This window comes from Lepisosteus platostomus, chromosome 25, assembly GCF_059453375.1.
Source record: "Lepisosteus platostomus isolate fLepPlt1 chromosome 25, fLepPlt1.hap1, whole genome shotgun sequence".
NCBI classification, from domain to species: domain Eukaryota; kingdom Metazoa; phylum Chordata; class Actinopteri; order Semionotiformes; family Lepisosteidae; genus Lepisosteus; species Lepisosteus platostomus.
This window is the reverse complement of record NC_142635.1, coordinates 1,321,942-1,338,540: the sequence shown is the minus strand read 5'-3', so window position 1 is coordinate 1,338,540 and position 16,599 is coordinate 1,321,942. Positions and strand designations below refer to the sequence as shown.

General features: G+C 51.1%; 1 protein-coding gene and 1 long non-coding RNA gene across 4 annotated transcripts in view; both read left to right on the top strand.

Annotated features, from left to right (window-relative positions):
* Positions 1-13,824, top strand: part of LOC148640457 (uncharacterized) — a 37,099-nt gene extending 23,275 nt beyond the window's left edge. Inside the window, exon 2 of the long non-coding RNA XR_015930015.1 lies at positions 12,056-13,824. This is a non-coding gene — a long non-coding RNA (uncharacterized LOC148640457). The remainder of the gene's footprint in view (positions 1-12,055) is intronic.
* LOC148640458 (neuronal pentraxin-2) lies at positions 3,574-10,669 on the top strand. Of its 3 annotated transcripts, none has more exons than XM_088619222.1 (6): positions 3,574-3,768; positions 5,035-5,752; positions 6,469-6,958; positions 7,709-7,959; positions 8,796-8,975; positions 9,273-10,669. In XM_088619222.1, exons 2-6 carry the CDS (start codon positions 5,309-5,311, stop codon positions 9,480-9,482), a joined length of 1,575 nt encoding a protein of 524 aa, XP_088475348.1. In that variant the 5' UTR covers positions 3,574-3,768; positions 5,035-5,308; the 3' UTR covers positions 9,483-10,669. The 3 variants fall into 3 exon arrangements, with proteins under 3 accessions (XP_088475348.1, XP_088475346.1, XP_088475347.1); XM_088619220.1 differs by having other exon boundaries at positions 6,466-6,958; XM_088619221.1 differs by having other exon boundaries at positions 3,574-3,822; positions 6,466-6,958.
* Positions 13,825-16,599: the final 2,775 nt, after the last annotated feature.

The following is a 16,599-nucleotide window of genomic DNA, read 5'->3' as shown; positions in this document are numbered from 1 at the left end:
GTGTTAAGCTGTGACTGACGCAGGCTGAGATAAAGAGATTCTTCTCAGGACAAAAGCTTGTTATCATTCTGCAGGAAAACAATGAGTCACCTCACACTCCCTCCTACTCTCAACGCACTTCTTGGGACTAGAAGAGTCCAGAGCCCTGTAACTGGGCTGTGTCAGTGTCCACAGGGACTAGAAGAGTCTAGAGCCTGTGACTGGGCTGTGTCAGTGTGTCCACAGGGACTAGAAGAGTCTAGAGCCCTGTGACTGTGCTGTGTCAGTGTCCACAGGGACTAGAAGAGTCTAGAGTCCTGTGACTGGGCCGTGTCAGTGTGTCCACAGGGACTAGAAGAGTCTAGTCCTGTGACTGGGCCATGTCAGTGTGTCCACAGGGACTAGAAGAGTCTAGAGTCCTGTGACTGTGCTGTGTCAGTGTCCACAGGCACTAGAAGAGTCTAGAGTCCTGTGACTGGGCTGTGTCAGTGTGTACACAGGGACTGGAAGAGTCTAGAGCCCTGTGACTGGGCTGTGTCAGTGTGTCCACAGGGACTAGAAGAGTCTAGAGTCCTGTGACTGGGCCGTGTCAGTGTGTCCACAGGGACTAGAAGTGTCTAGAGCCCTGTGACTGGGCTGTGTCAGTGTCCACAGGGACTAGAAGAGTCTAGAGTACTGTGCCTGGGCCGTGTCAGTGTGTCCACAGGGACAAGAGGAGTCTAGAGCCCTGTGACTGGGCTGTTTCAGTGTGTCCACAGGGACTAGAATAATAATAATAATAATAATAATAATAATAATAATAATAATAATAATAATAAAGAGTCTAGAGCCCTGTGACTGGGCTGTGTCAGTGTGTCCACAGGGACTAGAAGAGTCTAGAGCCCTGTGACTGGGCTGTGTCAGTGTGTCCACAGGGACTAGAAGAGTCTAGAGTCCTGTGACTGGGCCGTGTCAGTGTGTCCACAGGGACTAGAAGAGTCTAGTCCTGTGACTGGGCCATGTCAGTGTGTCCACAGGGACTAGAAGAGTCTAGAGTCCTGTGACTGAGCTGTGTCAGTGTCCACAGGCACTAGAAGAGTCTAGAGTCCTCTGACTGGGCTGTGTCAGTGTGTACACAGGGACTGGAAGAGTCTAGAGCCCTGTGACTGGGCTGTGTCAGTGTGTCCACAGGGACTAGAAGAGTCTAGACTCCTGTGACTGGGCTGTGTCAGTGTGTCCACAGGGACTAGAAGAGTCTAGAGCCCTGTGACTGGGCTGTGTCAGTGTCCACAGGGACTAGAAGAGTCTAGAGTCCTCTGACTGGGCTGTGTCAGTGTGTACACAGGGACTGGAAGAGTCTAGAGCCCTGTGACTGGGCTGTGTCAGTGTCCACAGGGACTAGAAGAGTCTAGAGCCCTGTGTCTGGGCTGTGTCAGTGTGTCCACAGGGACTAGAAGAGTCTAGAGCCCTGTGACTGGGCTGTGTCAGTGTGTCCACAGGGACAAGAAGAGTCTAGAGTCCTGTGACTGGGCTGTGTCAGTGTGTCCACAGGGACTAGAAGAGTCTAGAGCCCTGTGAATGGGCTGTGTCAGTGTGTCCACAGGGACTAGAAGAGTCTAGAGCCCTGTGACTGGGCTGTGTCAGTGTGTCCACAGGGACTAGAAGAGTCTAGAGCCCTGTGACTGGGCTGTGTCAGTGTGTCCACAGGGACTAGAAGAGTCTAGAGCCCTGTGACTGGGCTGTTTTAGTGTGTCCACAGGGACTAGAAGAGTCTAGAGCCCTGTGACTGGGCTGTGTCAGTGTCCCCACAGGGAATATAAGAGTCTAGAGCCCTGTCACTGGGCTGTGTCAGTGTCCACAGGGACTAGAAGAGTCTAGAGCCCTGTGACTGGGTTGTGTCAGCGTGTCCACAGGGGCTAGAAGACAGTAGACGCTGGTGTATTAAAGGTGTTTCTATTAATACTGAGTGATTCTGGGGTAGGGAGGTCATGTGTGAACAGTGAGCTAAGTTTAGTGGCTGGTATAAATAATGATTGTGCACTGAAACTTGGTTATGAAATGTTCTTAGTTAGCGCAACCCAGTATGGGAGCTCTCTGCAGCTGAACACGTGCCGCTCAGGCCTGTGAACACAGTGAGTGTGTTGTCCTTCCAGACCAAATTCAAGTGTTTTTAGGAGTGCTGTGTTCTGTGCACAGTGACTGTAAGATACACTTCAGTCTAATCTGCTGACCTGACAACATATGATGTGATTAGAACTGAGGTCACCTGTGTGTCTGTCTGTGCGTGTGTGTGATTGTGTATGGTTGTATGTGACGGTGTGTCAGCACACTGGCAGTGGGAAGGATCTCTCAGGCCCTGACACACTGAGGGACAGTCTGTCTGTGTGTGTATGAAGGACAGGGCCTCAGCAGTTCATCTCATTCCACAGGAAGTGGCCTGATTTAGATCATTAACACTGCACTGAGAGAGAGAGGGGTTCATACAGACACACTGACTGGACACTCCAGTACATTAACACTACACTGGGAGAGAGAGGGGTTAATACAGACACGCTGACTGGACACTCCAGTACATGAACACTGCACTGAGAGAGAGAGGGGTTAATACAGACACACTGACTGGACACTCCAGTACATGAACACTGCACTGAGAGAGAGAGAGGGGTTCATACAGACACACTGACTGGACACTCCAGTACATGAACACTGCACTGAGAGAGAGGGGGGTTCATACAGACACACTGACTGGACACTCCAGTACATTAACACTGCACTGAGAGAGAGGGGTTCATACAGACACACTGACTGGACACTCCAGTACATGAACACTGCACTGAGAGAGAGGGGTTCATACAGACACACTGACTGGACACTCCAGTACATGAACACTGCACTGAGAGAGAGGGGTTAATACAGACACACTGACTGGACACTCCAGTACATTAACACTGCATTGAGAGAGAGAGGGGTTCATACAGACACACTGACTGGACACTCCAGTACATTAACACTGCACTGAGAGAGAGGGGTTAATACAGACACACTGACTGGACACTCCAGTACATGAACACTGCACTGAGAGAGAGAGGGGTTCATACAGACACACTGACTGGACACTCCAGTACATGAACACTGCACTGAGAGAGAGGGGGGTTCATACAGACACACTGACTGGACACTCCAGTACATGAACACTGCACTGAGAGAGAGAGGGATTCATACATACACACTGACTGGACACTCCAGTACATTAACACTGCACTGAGAGAGAGGGGTTAATACAGACACACTGACTGGACACTCCAGTACATGAACACTGCACTGAGAGAGAGAGGGGTTCATACAGACACACTGACTGGACACTCCAGTACATTAACACTGCACTGAGAGAGAGAGGGGTTCATAAAGACACACTGACTGGACACTCCAGTACATGAACACTGCACTGAGAGAGAGAGGGGTTAATACAGACGCACTGACTGGACACTCCAGTACATGAACACTGCACTGAGAGAGAGGGGGGTTCATACAGACACACTGACTGGACACTCCAGTACATGAACACTGCGAGAGAGAGAGAGAGAGGGGGGTTAATACAGTCATGGCACTAGGAGAGAGAGGGGGGAGGGGATAATTAGTCTGTAATTAGGTGGTCAGAGGAGTAAATCTCTCTCAATCTGTTGGATCCGAGAGGGAAACAGAGCAGCAACACAGAGACAGAGGACAGAGACTGAACGCTCGGGTTCGATTGCGAGAGGGGTGCAGTGACCCGGGACCAGGAGGAGAGCCGGAGCTGCTGATCAGACGGAGGTGAGGAAGTAGCACAGGGAGCAGCATGAGCTGTAAAGACACTCACACAGTCAGGTCAGCTTTCATGTTTCTGTTTATTTAACTGCTGTCTTTCACACAGCCAAATCTGTTTGTATCTGTCCGTCTGTCAGTTTGTCCGTCTGTCCGTCTGTCTATCTGTCTGTCTGTCTGCCTCTCTCTCTCTGTCCGTCTGTCTGTCTGTCTGTCCGTCCATCAGCCTGACTATCTGTCTGTCCATCTGCCCGTCTGCCTCTCTCTGTCCGTCTGTCTGTCTGACTACATGAATCAAAGTAAGATTTTCAATATTGAGATTGGTTTAATTCCTCCAGTCCCAGTTATTTTGAGGAAGGGTGATATTTTCTTCTTTACCAGAAATTCTTGAGATTCTGCCTAGTGTTGTACACTGCTTTAATGATATGATGATATGATGGAAAATGAACAAGGAAAAGAAGCCAGCTATCAAGACTTATCCATGGACACCAGCATGTCTACTGTGCAGAACAGCAACAGAAAAGAGTATTTTAATACTGGAGACAATGTGAAATCATCCATATCCATTTCCACTCCCATTACTGGTGACAGTGGGATTCAGGTTTAATCCACATCTAATTCAGTACAGATCTACTGCGTTGGGAATGTAGCTCCTACTGTAACAGACTGGTCTACTGCACTGGGACTGTAGCTCCTATTGTAACAGACTGTTCTACTGCACTGGGACTGTAGCTCCTATTGTAACAGACTGTTCTACTGCACTGGGACTGTAGCTCCTATTGTAACAGGACTGTTCTACTGTACTGGGACTGTTGCTCCTATTGTAACAGACTGTTCTACTGCACTGGGACTGTAGCTCCTACTGTAACAGACTGTTTTACTGCACTGGGACTGTAGCTCCTACTGTAACAGACTGTTCTACTGCACTGGGACTGTAGCTCCTATTGTAACAGGACTGTTCTGCTGTACTGGGACTGTAGCTCCTATTGTAACAGACTGTTCTACTGCACTGGGACTGTTGCTCCTATTGTAACAGACTGGTCTACTGCACTGGGACTGTAGCTCCTGTTGTAACAAGACTGTTCTACTGCACTGGGACTGTAGCTCCTATTGTAACAGACTGTTCTACTGTACTGGGACTGAAGCTCTTATTGTAACAGGACTGTTCTACTGCACTGGGACTGTAGCTCCTGGGGCATGTTTGCCCCTAGAAAATGTTTTAGCATATTGTGTAAAAAATCAAAGCTATGAATGATTTGTTATCATTTTTATCAGATAACCAGGTGACCTGAGCACTGAGAGATCCATTAATCACCAGAGAACAGATCATCAAGAGATCCATTCTTCACCAGAGACAAAGATCAGAGAGATCCATTCTTCACCTGGGAAACAGATCACTGAGATCCATTCTTCACCAGAGAACAGATCACTGAGAGATCCATTCTTCGCCAGGGTGACCTGATCCCTGAGACCCCTGTGACGAGCCTGCTCGGGGTGATCTGCCAGCTCGCTCGTCCCATCAGCCCCCTCTCTGCGCCCTGGGACCGCCATGCTTCCTGCTGCCCGCCCCACCCCCCTCCTCCTCCTCCTCCTCCTCGGGCTCCTCCTGGCACGGCCGGCCCCGGCCTCGGCCCCGGGGCCCGAGCTGCCCAGGTTCGTGTGCACCCCGCTGCCACCGGGCGCGGACCCGCAGTGCTCCGGAGCCGAGGGGCCAGGCTGGGCGGGGCTGGGGGACGAGGCGCAGGCCACCATCCTGCGGCTGCGCGAGACGCTGGTGCAGCAGCGCGAGACCCTCCTGGACCAGCGGGACACCATCCGCGAGCTGACCGCCAAGCTGGCGCTGTGCCAGGGCTCCGGCCGCGCCCCGCAGCCCCGGCCCGGCCCCCCGCCCCGCGCCCAGCCCCGGCCCCCGGGGGGTGCCGGCACCCCCTCGTCGCCTGAGCAGGTGGGCCGCGTGCTGCAGGCCCTGAGGGAGCGGCTGGAGAGCCTGCAGGTGAGGGGCAGGGGGGCAGGGGCAGGAGGGTGGGTGGTCAAGAGGGCAGGTGGGCAGGGGGGCAGGAGGGTGGGTGGTCGAGAGGGCAGGTGGGCAGGGTGGCAGGAGGGTGGGTCGTCAAGAGGGCAGGTGGGCAGGGGGGCAGGAGGGTGGGTGGTCAAGAGGGCAGGGGGGCAGGGGGGCAGGAGGGCGGTCAGTTGTGCAGACGCAGTCAGGCCCTCCAGCTCTCAGGACGTCTGGTGCTCTTGGGACAGATGTCATTACAGCAGGGGGCAGTGAACTGATCACAGTCGATTAGGCTGATCCACTCTGACAGCTCCTTAAGTAGGGCGTGATCTAGTGCTGGGTAATCTGGATAGACTTAGAGGAGCTGAGGACAAGAGGAAGGAGAGAGACCTATTATACTGAACTGGGACTGTAGCTCCTACTGTAACACACTGTTCTACTGTACTGGGACTGTAGCTCCTATTGTAACAGGACTGTTCTACTGTATTGGGACTGTGGCTCCTATTGAGAGAAGACTGTTTCTTCTCTAGGATTTGGCCTTAACAAGCCATGTTCTGAAGAAGTTAGTCTGAATTACCTGCCAGAGGAGGGTGAACTGGCCCAGCCAGGCCCCTCAGTGTCTCAGCTCTGAGCAGAGTGTTGTTCAGCTCAGTGACTTGATGACTCTCCCAAGTGAGGCGGTTCTGTAAACAGCCCTCTCTCTCCAGCAGTCCAGGAACATCTCCAGCTCATATTCCTCCTCACTCCGAGACCTCCTGCAGAGGAAGATCAGCGCTCTGGAGCAGCAGATGCACCACCAGTCTCTTTCCCATGGCAACGCAGGGGAGCACGAGAGTGATGACCATGATCGCCATGGCAACCACAGTGATGACCACCACCACCACGATGATGATGACCACCACCACTATGATGACCATCACCATGACGATGACGACCACCATGATGATGATGATCACCACCATGAGGACGATGACCACCACCATGATGACGATGACCACCACCACGACCACTATGATGACCACCACCATGACGATGACCACCATCACAACGATGATCACCATGACATCAGCAACGAAGCAGATAGCTACGCCCACCCCCGACTGGCCTATCACCAGGGTCAGAGACCTGCTGCCCATGGGCTGCACTCGAACAAACTGGACGCTGTGCTGAGCCACCTGCACCACCGCAGCTCAGACCACGGTAACAGACCTGTTCTGCAGTGTGCTGGGCTCGACTAGACAGGTCTGAACTGTTCTGCAGTGCACTGGGCTCTGCTAGACTAGTCTGAACTGTTCTGCAGTGTGCTGGGCTCGACTAGACTGGTCTGAACTGTTCTGTAGTACACTGGGCTCTGCTAGACTAGTCTGAACTGTTCTGCAGTGCGCTGGGCTCAACTAGACTGGTCTGAACTGTTCTGCAGTGCACTGGACTCTGCTAGACTAGTCTGAACTGTTCTGCAGTGTGCTGGGCTCGACTAGACTGGTCTGAACTGTTCTGCAGTGCACTGGGCTCTGCTAGACTAGTCTGAACTGTTCTGCAGTGCGCTGGGCTCAACTAGACTGGTCTGAACTGTTCTACAGTGTGCTGGGCTCGACTAGACTGGTCTGAACTGTTCTGCAGTGCACTGGACTCTGCTAGACTAGTCTGAACTGTTCTGCAGTGTGCTGGGCTCGATTAGACAGGTCTGAACTGTTCTGCAGTGCACTGGGCTCTGCTAGACTAGTCTGAACTGTTCTGCAGTGTGCTGGGCTCGACTAGACTGGTCTGAACTGTTCTGCAGTGTGCTGGGCTGGGCTGGACTGGACTGGACTGGACTGGACTGGACGGGGCGGGCCTGGACTGGGCGGGGCGGGCTATGGCTGGGTGGAGTGGGGCGGGCCTGGACTGGGCGGGGCAGACTATGGCTGGGTGGGGCGGGGCTGGACTGACCCCTCCTGCTCCCCTCTGCAGGTTCTCACAGGAAGCCCAGGGGCCGGGCCGGGTTCCAGATCGGCTTCCCCATGCGCACCAACTACATGTACGGGCGCGTGAAGCACACCCTCCTACACGAGCTGTTCGCCCTCACGCTCTGCGCCTGGCTGAAGGGCGGCGCCGGACCGGGCCTGGGCACGCCCTTCTCCTACTCCGTCCCAGGACAGGCCAACGAGCTGGTGCTCATCGAGTGGGGCAACAACCCCATGGAGCTGCTGGTGAACGACAGGGTGAGCAGCAGGGAGTCTGGAACAGAGCAGGGGGAGTCTGGAACAAAGCAGCAGGGAGAGTCTGGAACAGAGCAGCAGGGGAGAGTCTGGAACAGAGCAGCAGGGGAGAGTCTGGAACAGAGCAGGGGGGGAGTCTGGAACAGAGCAACAGGGAGAGTCTGGAACAGAGCAGCAGGGAGAGTCTGGAACAGAGCAGCAGGGGAGAGTCTGGAACAGAGCAGCAGGGGAGAGTCTGGAACAGAGCAGCAGGGAGAGTCTGGAACAGAGCAGGGGGGGAGTCTGGAACAGAGCAGGAGGGGAGAGTCTGGAACAGAGCAGGAGGGAGAGTCTGGAACAGAGCAACAGGGAGAGTCTGGAACAGAGCAGGGGGGGAGAGTCTGGAACAGAGCAGGGGGGGAGAGTCTGGAACAGAGCAACAGGGAGAGTCTGGAACAGAGCAGCAGGGAGAGTCTGGAACAGAGCAGGGGGAGTCTGGAACAAAGCAGCAGGGAGAGTCTGGAACAGAGCAGGAGGGGAGAGTCTGGAACAGAGCAGGGGGAGTCTGGAACAGAGCAGCAGGGAGAGTCTGGAACAGAGCAGCAGGGGAGAGTCTGGAACAGAGCAACAGGGAGAGTCTGGAACAGAGCAGCAGGGAGAGTCTGGAACAGAGCAGCAGGGAGAGTCTGGAACAGAGCAGGGGGGGAGTCTGGAACAGGAGAGAGGAGAGAGGAGAGAGGAGAGAGGAGAGAGGAGAGAGGAGAGAGGAGAGAGGAGAGAGGAGAGAGGGGAGAGGGGAGAGGGGAGAGGGGAGAGGGGAGAGCTCACAGTTACTCACACTGGTCTGCTCTCCTCTGCAGGCAGTCACTCTGCCCCTGTCTCTGACCGATGGGAAGTGGCACCACGTGTGTGTGACCTGGACAACTCGGGATGGCCTGTGGGAGGCGTACCAGGACGGGGTGAAGAGGGGTTCAGGGGAGAACCTGGCCGCCTGGCACCCCATCAGACCCGGGGGCGTCTTCATCCTGGGGCAGGAACAGGTACCCCTGGGGTGTTTTAGAGCAGCGATGGCTTATACTTGAAGCTACGTGCATGTGATTAGACTGAGAGTTAGTGTCAGTCAGGGTCACTGTGCTGTAGTGTTCAGTCAGTCAGTGTCTCTATGAGGAGGGTCCAGTCAGTCAGTCAGTGTCTCTGTGCTGTAGTGTCCAGTCAGTCAGGGTCACTGTGCTGTAGTGTCCAGTCAGTCAGTCAGTGTCTCTGTGCTGTAGTGTCCAGTCAGTCAGGATCACTGTGCTGTAGTGTCCAGTCAGTCAGTCAGTGTTGTGTCTCTCCAGGACACGCTGGGCGGTCGGTTTGATGCCACCCAGGCCTTCGTGGGTGAGATATCAGACCTGCAGCTCTGGTCCCACGTGCTGACGGCCCACGAGATCTACAGCCAGGCGTCCTGCGGCAGTCACATGACCGGTGACATCATCGCCTGGGCCGAGACCCTGCTGGAGCTGCATGGCGGAGTGACCAAGTACCCCTTCGACCCCTGTCACTGACTCCCCCTGCGCCCCGAAACTGCTGCCCCCAACATGGACACGGACCTGAGAGCCCGGAGCTTCACTGGAACACTGGTCAGCCAGGACCCAGCAGAACCCAGCAGGATGCAGCAGAACCCAACAAAACACACTCCACTGCAGTCAGACAGAACCCAACAGAACCCAGCAGAACCCAACAGAACACACTCCACTGCAGTCAGACAGAACACACTTCTCTTCACTTTGACTCTTTGAGACACAGCAGCCTGACAGCACAACAGCTGTCAGGCTGCTGACAGCGAGACTCACACACAGAGCAGGGCAGCGTCATGTCAGACCAGCCCCCCAAACCCTCACCCCGACAGCAGGGGTCCCCCAACACTGTCCCAGTGCACCCAGACCAGTAACACTGCTCTCTGTGACTCTATAGAGTCTATAGGATGAGGGAGTGTGAGTGTTGTTACAGTGATACTGCTGTCAGTGACTCTATAGAGTTTATAGGATGAGGGAGTGTGAGTGTTGTTACAGTGATACTGCTGTCTGTAACTATAGAGTCTATAGGATGAGGGAGTGTGAGTGTTGTTACAGTGATACTGCTGTCTGTAACTATAGAGTCTATAGGATGAGGGAGTGTGAGTGTTGTTACAGTGATACTGCTGCCTGTGACTCTATAGAGTCTATAGGATGAGGCAGTGTGGGTGTTGTTACAGTGATACTGCTGTCTGTGACTCTATAGAGTCTATAGGATGAGGGAGTGTGAGTGTTGTTACAGTGATACTGCTGTCTGTGACTCTATAGAGTCTATAGGATGAGGGAGTGTGAGTGTTGTTACAGTGATACTGCTGTCTGTGACTCTATAGAGTCTATAGGATGAGGAAGTGTGAGTGATACTGCTATGAGCCTAGCTTTGTGGATCAGTCAGTTTAGCAGTACTGCTCAGTGGACAAGAGAGTGATCACCTGGTCTCTGTGCTGCTGTCCTGTCTGCAGGTCTGTTCAACTAGAGGGGTTTCGTCACGTTGGCTGGTGACGTCAGTCCTGAACTGGGCTCCTTGCTATCTGATACCAGATTCTTTAGAGTCTTCTCCATTTTCTTATTTATCTCTGTTTTCATTCCTTGTCGGCCAATACCAACCCTGTTAAGTGTTTTTATTCCTGAGGTCTTGTTTGTTTACAAAAAACAAATAAAGAAATTGTTGAAAGTGACAAGAGGTGTCATTGCTCGATTGGCAGCTGCAGAGCGTTTCTTCTGCTCGGGTCACAATGGGAGGACTGCCGCAGCTCTCAGTGACGACACTGCAGACTCACAGGGGGTCCCTGTTACGCCACTTCAGGAGCTGCAGGAAGATGAGCACCACAGGGAAAGGTAGACATGAGAGCAGTAGAGACTTTACACTGAGAGTGGTGGAGGGGGGTGATATTGAGGTTCTGACTGTTTGGAAATGGATGGATGAGATTTTGAACTTGAATCAAATGAACTTGCTGTGTGGATCAGTCGGGGTTAGCAGTACTGCTCACTGGACAGTTGAGTTATCAGATAGATGGACACACATCTTCACTGCAGGATTGCTCCTGACCTGAGCGAGCAGGGTGCCTTGTCGCCCTCCGGTGGCGAAGTGGCGTATCGCGCCCGTGTGTGGTTCTGTATTCCTGCAGGACTCGTTACTCATGAATTACACCCATTGTATCCCGTCTGTTTCTCTGTGATCACAGAACTTCAAATTCAAGAGCTTTATTGACGTGACCGAAGAATTATTTTCCAAAGCAGAAGCAATTTCTTCTTATTATTATCATCATCATCAATATCCATCCATTTTCTAAGCGCTTCTTCCAGTGGAGGGCCGCAGGGGGGCCAGAGCCCATTCCAGCAAGCAGGCAGGCAGCAGGCGGGGTACACTCACACTCGCACCAGGGGCAAGCTTCCCAGAAGCCCATTAAGCTACTAGTGTGCCTCTGCAGTGCGGGAGGAAAGCAGGGCGCCTGAAGGAACACGGGGAGAAATTCTGGGTTTAGATGTGTAAATTTGGGGAATAATATTTCCTTAACCCCAGAGTATCTGTCACAGTGCAATAGGAAGTGCACCTCTGTCTCTATTTCTCCCCGCTGGCAGTGGGAGCACAGCCTGTCCTCTCTGGACAGTCAGGTCTGCCTGTGTCCAGTTTCTCTGGTCAGGCTGTGGTCACTGAGCCTGTCAGTAGTGTTGTTAAGTTTGTGTGTGAATCCCAGTGGGTAAGGTAGTGTTGTTAAGTTTGTGTGTGAAGCCCAGTGGGTAAGGTAGTGTTGTGATTTGGATGATTGTGATTGGTGTTGCTGTAGCTGTGCTGTCCTGAGACTGTCCTGTCAAGACCAGCTGTATTCTGGGATCAGCAGGGCCTAGTGGTGGTATGAATTGTGGTCTCTGTTTCTCAGGTGTAACCAGTGTTTGATTACACTGTTCTGTATGTTTATCAATAGTGGGTATTGGCCTAATTCAGCCCTGCACTCGCTGTTAGCTGTTTTCCCTGCACATGGAGGATGTTTCTACAGATTGATTAGAGTTTCTACAGAGTGTACTCCTGGTCTGTGAGGGAACCCCGCACTTCACTGCTGCATAAGGCAATGAGCTGGATTACACTTTCAGATATTTGGAGCCAGATTCTTGTTGGTGGGTTGATGTTGAAGAGCCTCCTTCTTATTGTGTAGAAAGCCCCGAGTGCCTTCTCCCTCAGTGCCTTCACCCCAGGTCAAAACTACCAGAAGAGCTGATGGTGAGACCGAGATATGTGTAGCTGGATGTGTGCTCCAATGTGTTGTTGTTCAGTGTGAATTTGTACCTGTTTCCCTGAGGTCTGGCTTTCTTCTGGAAAACCATAACTCTGTTCTGGTTCCAGATGGGCTGGCAGTGCCCAGGTCTGACAGTCCTGCTCCAGCAGTGCCAGGTTCTGCTGCAGCCCCTGTTCTGTGGGCGACAGCAGGACCAGGTCATCTGCGTAGAGCAGGAACTTGATTTCTGTGTCGTGTAGTGTGAGACCAGGAGCTGCAGACTGCTCCAACATTCCTGCTAATTCGTTGATATAGATATTGAACAGTGTTGGGCTCAGGCTGCAGCCCTGTCTCACCCCACGATCCGAGTTAAGAATTCTGCCCTTTTGTTTCCAATTTTCACTGCACACTTGTTCTCTGGGTACATGTATTTAATTATGTCTTAATTATGACCGTACACCACTTTGAAGGAGTTTGGAAAAGTCCTTATTTGTCGGGGGGATGGCCGTGCTTGTTTGTAAGTGTGTGGGGCGAATATGTGCTCGGTCCCTGAGGAAGATCCGACTCTTCCTCAGGGCAGCGCGCCAGCTCTGTGAAGTAGCCCCCCTACAAACAGCGCCAATGAGGAAACCCCCCTCATTCGTTAGTGCTAAGTTTGTGCCGGCCTGTGCTGTTGAAGTCGCGTTCGTGCTGCTTTCGCTGCCGAAATATAGCGCCTTGGTTATCGGGTGACCATGTGACCATGCACGGCGACTTTGAGCCCCAGTGACCCCGCCTGCCGAGTTCAAGCATCTGTTACCGGTGCGAGAGGAACAGCTCTACAGTTGTGTTCCTCTGTTTGCCCGGTGGATTTTGCATTTAATATCAGTGTCTTCTGTGCGTTTGTGTGAGCAGGAGAATTAGATTTGTCACATACCCTAATCAGAAAAGTTGCGGGTGTAGTCTCAAAAAGCGAACACTAGCAAACATTTGCATGTTCTTACCAAGAGGCTTGAACGAGCACGTCTTAATACTTCGTCGCGGTGTGCTTTTTAAAATCTGAAGAAGTGATCAGTTTCTCACCGTCTCCTTCAATAAACACGCGCACCGAGGGACGTGTAAAGATTTGACCCGTCAGCCGAGCCACGTGTTCAAAAAGCCTCGAATCTGAAACTTTACGACCAACAAGACACAAAGCACACTCGTCAACGTGAAAAAGAACCAGGGTGTTTTTTAAGGGGCGCTACGTACGAGGTTGTCGCGGGTAGTAAATAACACAGCCGAGAAGCAACACTGGAAAGTCCACCGTCTCAAACCTGCAGACCGCGGCAATATTGGAAACATATTTTTTATTTTCACACGACAGAAGTGAACACATATCGGAGACCTTTAAGAACCTGTCATGACCCGCGTGCTCGTGTCGCAGCGCAGACGGCCGACCAGCGCGGTGACGTCACCGCCCTTCCCTGGGCATGATGGGAGATTTCTCTTCGGCTCTTTTTTCCCTTTTTTGTTATTTTTTTATTAAACGTAAAGAATTTACAACTACAACCAGAGGATCAGAAACAGGTACAAGAGAAAAAAACATTTAACCACCAGAGGTCATGAAGTAAATTATGTGATAAAATTGTATTGTGTACATATATCATGTTTTCCTTGCTTTATTATTTCTGTTTTTTTTAATAGAATTTAAATAGTGTTTCAACATGCATGCGTTTCCTGTATGAAATAAAAATCAGCCCTCACTTTTTTACAAAACAAAAAAACGCTTTTCTTTTTACAACATTTTGAGTACCTCTGGCATTAATAGAGAAAATAGAAAAAGACACAAAAGCAGATCACTAACTCTAAGATTGTCTAAATTATTGAGTTTTTCAAGAACCAGAACTATAGCAGTCCTTAATACATAACTACACCATTCCAAACTAACACGAAATAAACACTAGTATATACTGCTATAACAAATAAAACCAAACATAATCATTAACTGAGCACTCACTGGGAGCGGGTCTCCTTCCCCTCCACAGAGGCCCTCACTCCCACAAAGCAGGCTCTCCTCCCCTTTCTGGCAGCTTCAGCCTGGGGCCACAGCTGGCTCCTGGTGCTCCTGTCCGCGGCAGACAGGTCCTCTGCAAACCTCAGTTTGTTCTCATTCAAATACTCATTCCCTCTCGCCCCTCGCCACAGCGTGTCCCTCGCCGTCCTCTTGGTGAACTGTATTATAATCGTTCTGGGGCCCACTTGCCCAGACATGTTCGCTCTCCCGAGCCTGTGAACAGAGTCAATGTCCTCATCATGTTCCTCCTTAACTCCGAGTCATTTTAAACTCCATCGTCGACGGTATCTGTCTGCATTGTTCACTTCCAATTCAAGTTCTTTAATCTGCTTTTCTTGTTCGGTATTTACTTGTTTAAGAACTTTTGCTTCACTCTTTAAGTCCTCACCCTCTTTAAACACACAGTCCATGGACTTTTTTAGACCTTGGATTCCGACTGTGTTAAATGGAATCGTGTCCTGCAGCTCAGCCAGGCCCTGTGCCATCATGTTGAAGATGTTGGTCTGGAGCTCCTCCAGCGTCAGCTCGCCCCTTCCTCTCCTGGCCGCCGGGGTTTTCACAGGTGGCTGGGCAGGGACTCCGGCTCTTCCTCAGGCAGCTGAGTCTCGCTCGGGTACGAGTGTATCTCCAGCACTCTTCCACGTCCCCTGCAGCTGCTTCACTTTCCTCTTTCGTTGCCATCGATTTTCTTGGAGTGCCATACATATACGATTGAGGTATCTTAGACTTCTCCTTCGAAGACCCAGCACCCTCCTTTCTTTTCCCAGTGCTACTCATATCGAAATTCTTAAATATAAAAAAAGCTTATTTTTTTCAATTATAACTGGAGTTTAAACAACTAGTGTTAAACCCCTATTTTCTGTAGTAAAAAAAAAAACCCAAAATAATAAAATTCAGGTCATGAAAAACTAAAAAAAAAAACTCCTCAACCTCTAAACTTTACATCCCAACTGAACGCCATCTTGAACGCTCCCCGATTTCCCTTTGGCTCAGCGGGCTGGGTCCCTGGTGAGTGACGCCGGAGGCCTGGGTTCGAGTCCCCAGCGGTGGGGGGCCGACCTGAGGCGGCAGTGGCGAGGGCGCTTACCCTCGTGAACCCGAGAGTGACACAGTATTTACAGGGGTCTCGTGCGCAAACATGAAGCGATGAGCTCACAGTCCTTGTATCTTTGTGTTTCCGGCCAGTCTTGGTGCGGAATACAGCGTGAGGGCACACCTGCCCGCTGGAGACAGGTGTGGGCGCCTGTGTTAGATCCTCAGGTGGAGTCGAGTCTTCTGCAGTCTGCGATGTACTGACCCGGATACGTCTGCTTGTCCTGCTCCATGAAGTTGCCCACCCGCCCGTCGAACAACACAAACGACGAAACTCACCGCAATCGTTTGTGCTGCGTTTGTGCCGGCTTGTGTCGCTGTAAGTAGCGTTTGTGCTGCTTTCATTTCCGAGATATAGCGCCTTGGTTTTTCGGATAATCACATGACTATCTACATGGTTTACGGGTACCAAAAAACTCGGTACTTGAACTCCTGATTGTGATGAAAACAATGGGGGCAATTTGTTTTCCGAGTCTGGTCGGGTGGGGTGACTGTTTCAATATAGCGCCTTATTTTCCTGGCTGTGACGTCACTCTGTGACGTACAAAACAGCACAGTCACGACCACCAGATCTTTCAGTTGTGATCTTTTGATCAGTCGACTTTGCATCCTTTACGTGAATAAACAGTCTCACATTTAGGGAGGAGTTACTATGTTAGTTCAGTGGGTTAGGTGTTTTCTTTTAATTTTTAACCATGTTCTCGAAAATGTATTGCTTGTGTACTCCTTTCACTGGTGAAGAGACACCAGTTTTCCAAATTACAGCTGGTACAACACGAGAGCCCATATTCACATTTTTAGGTATTAATTTCAAGATCGATATAATTTAACAATAAAAAACAAAATTGAAAGCACGAGCATAATAATATAATGATCATAGACTTTATATTTCTATTCCTTTTTTAAAGTACAAAGCAGAAGGTATTTCCCCTACCTTAAATATACGATGACAATTGTTCAAATACCATCTATTCATTACAGAAAGCACCGGAGACAGTTATCCTGCACATAAAAATGTATTTATTTCGAAGAGTACGGGACATTGTGAATCAATAAAGACGTTAGAATAAAAAAAGCCGATGTTGTTATTTTGCAAATAAGTGAAGCATTTTAAAACTAGATTCTCATTGACAGTGAACAAGCCGATCCACCTGGCGCTGCTGGCTTGAACAGCTCTCAGACCCGTGATTGGCTAAACCCCCGAACAGCTCGGGCTGCGATTGGGTGATGAGAATCGATACTCTGATTGGGTAAAGCGCCACAGCGGAAG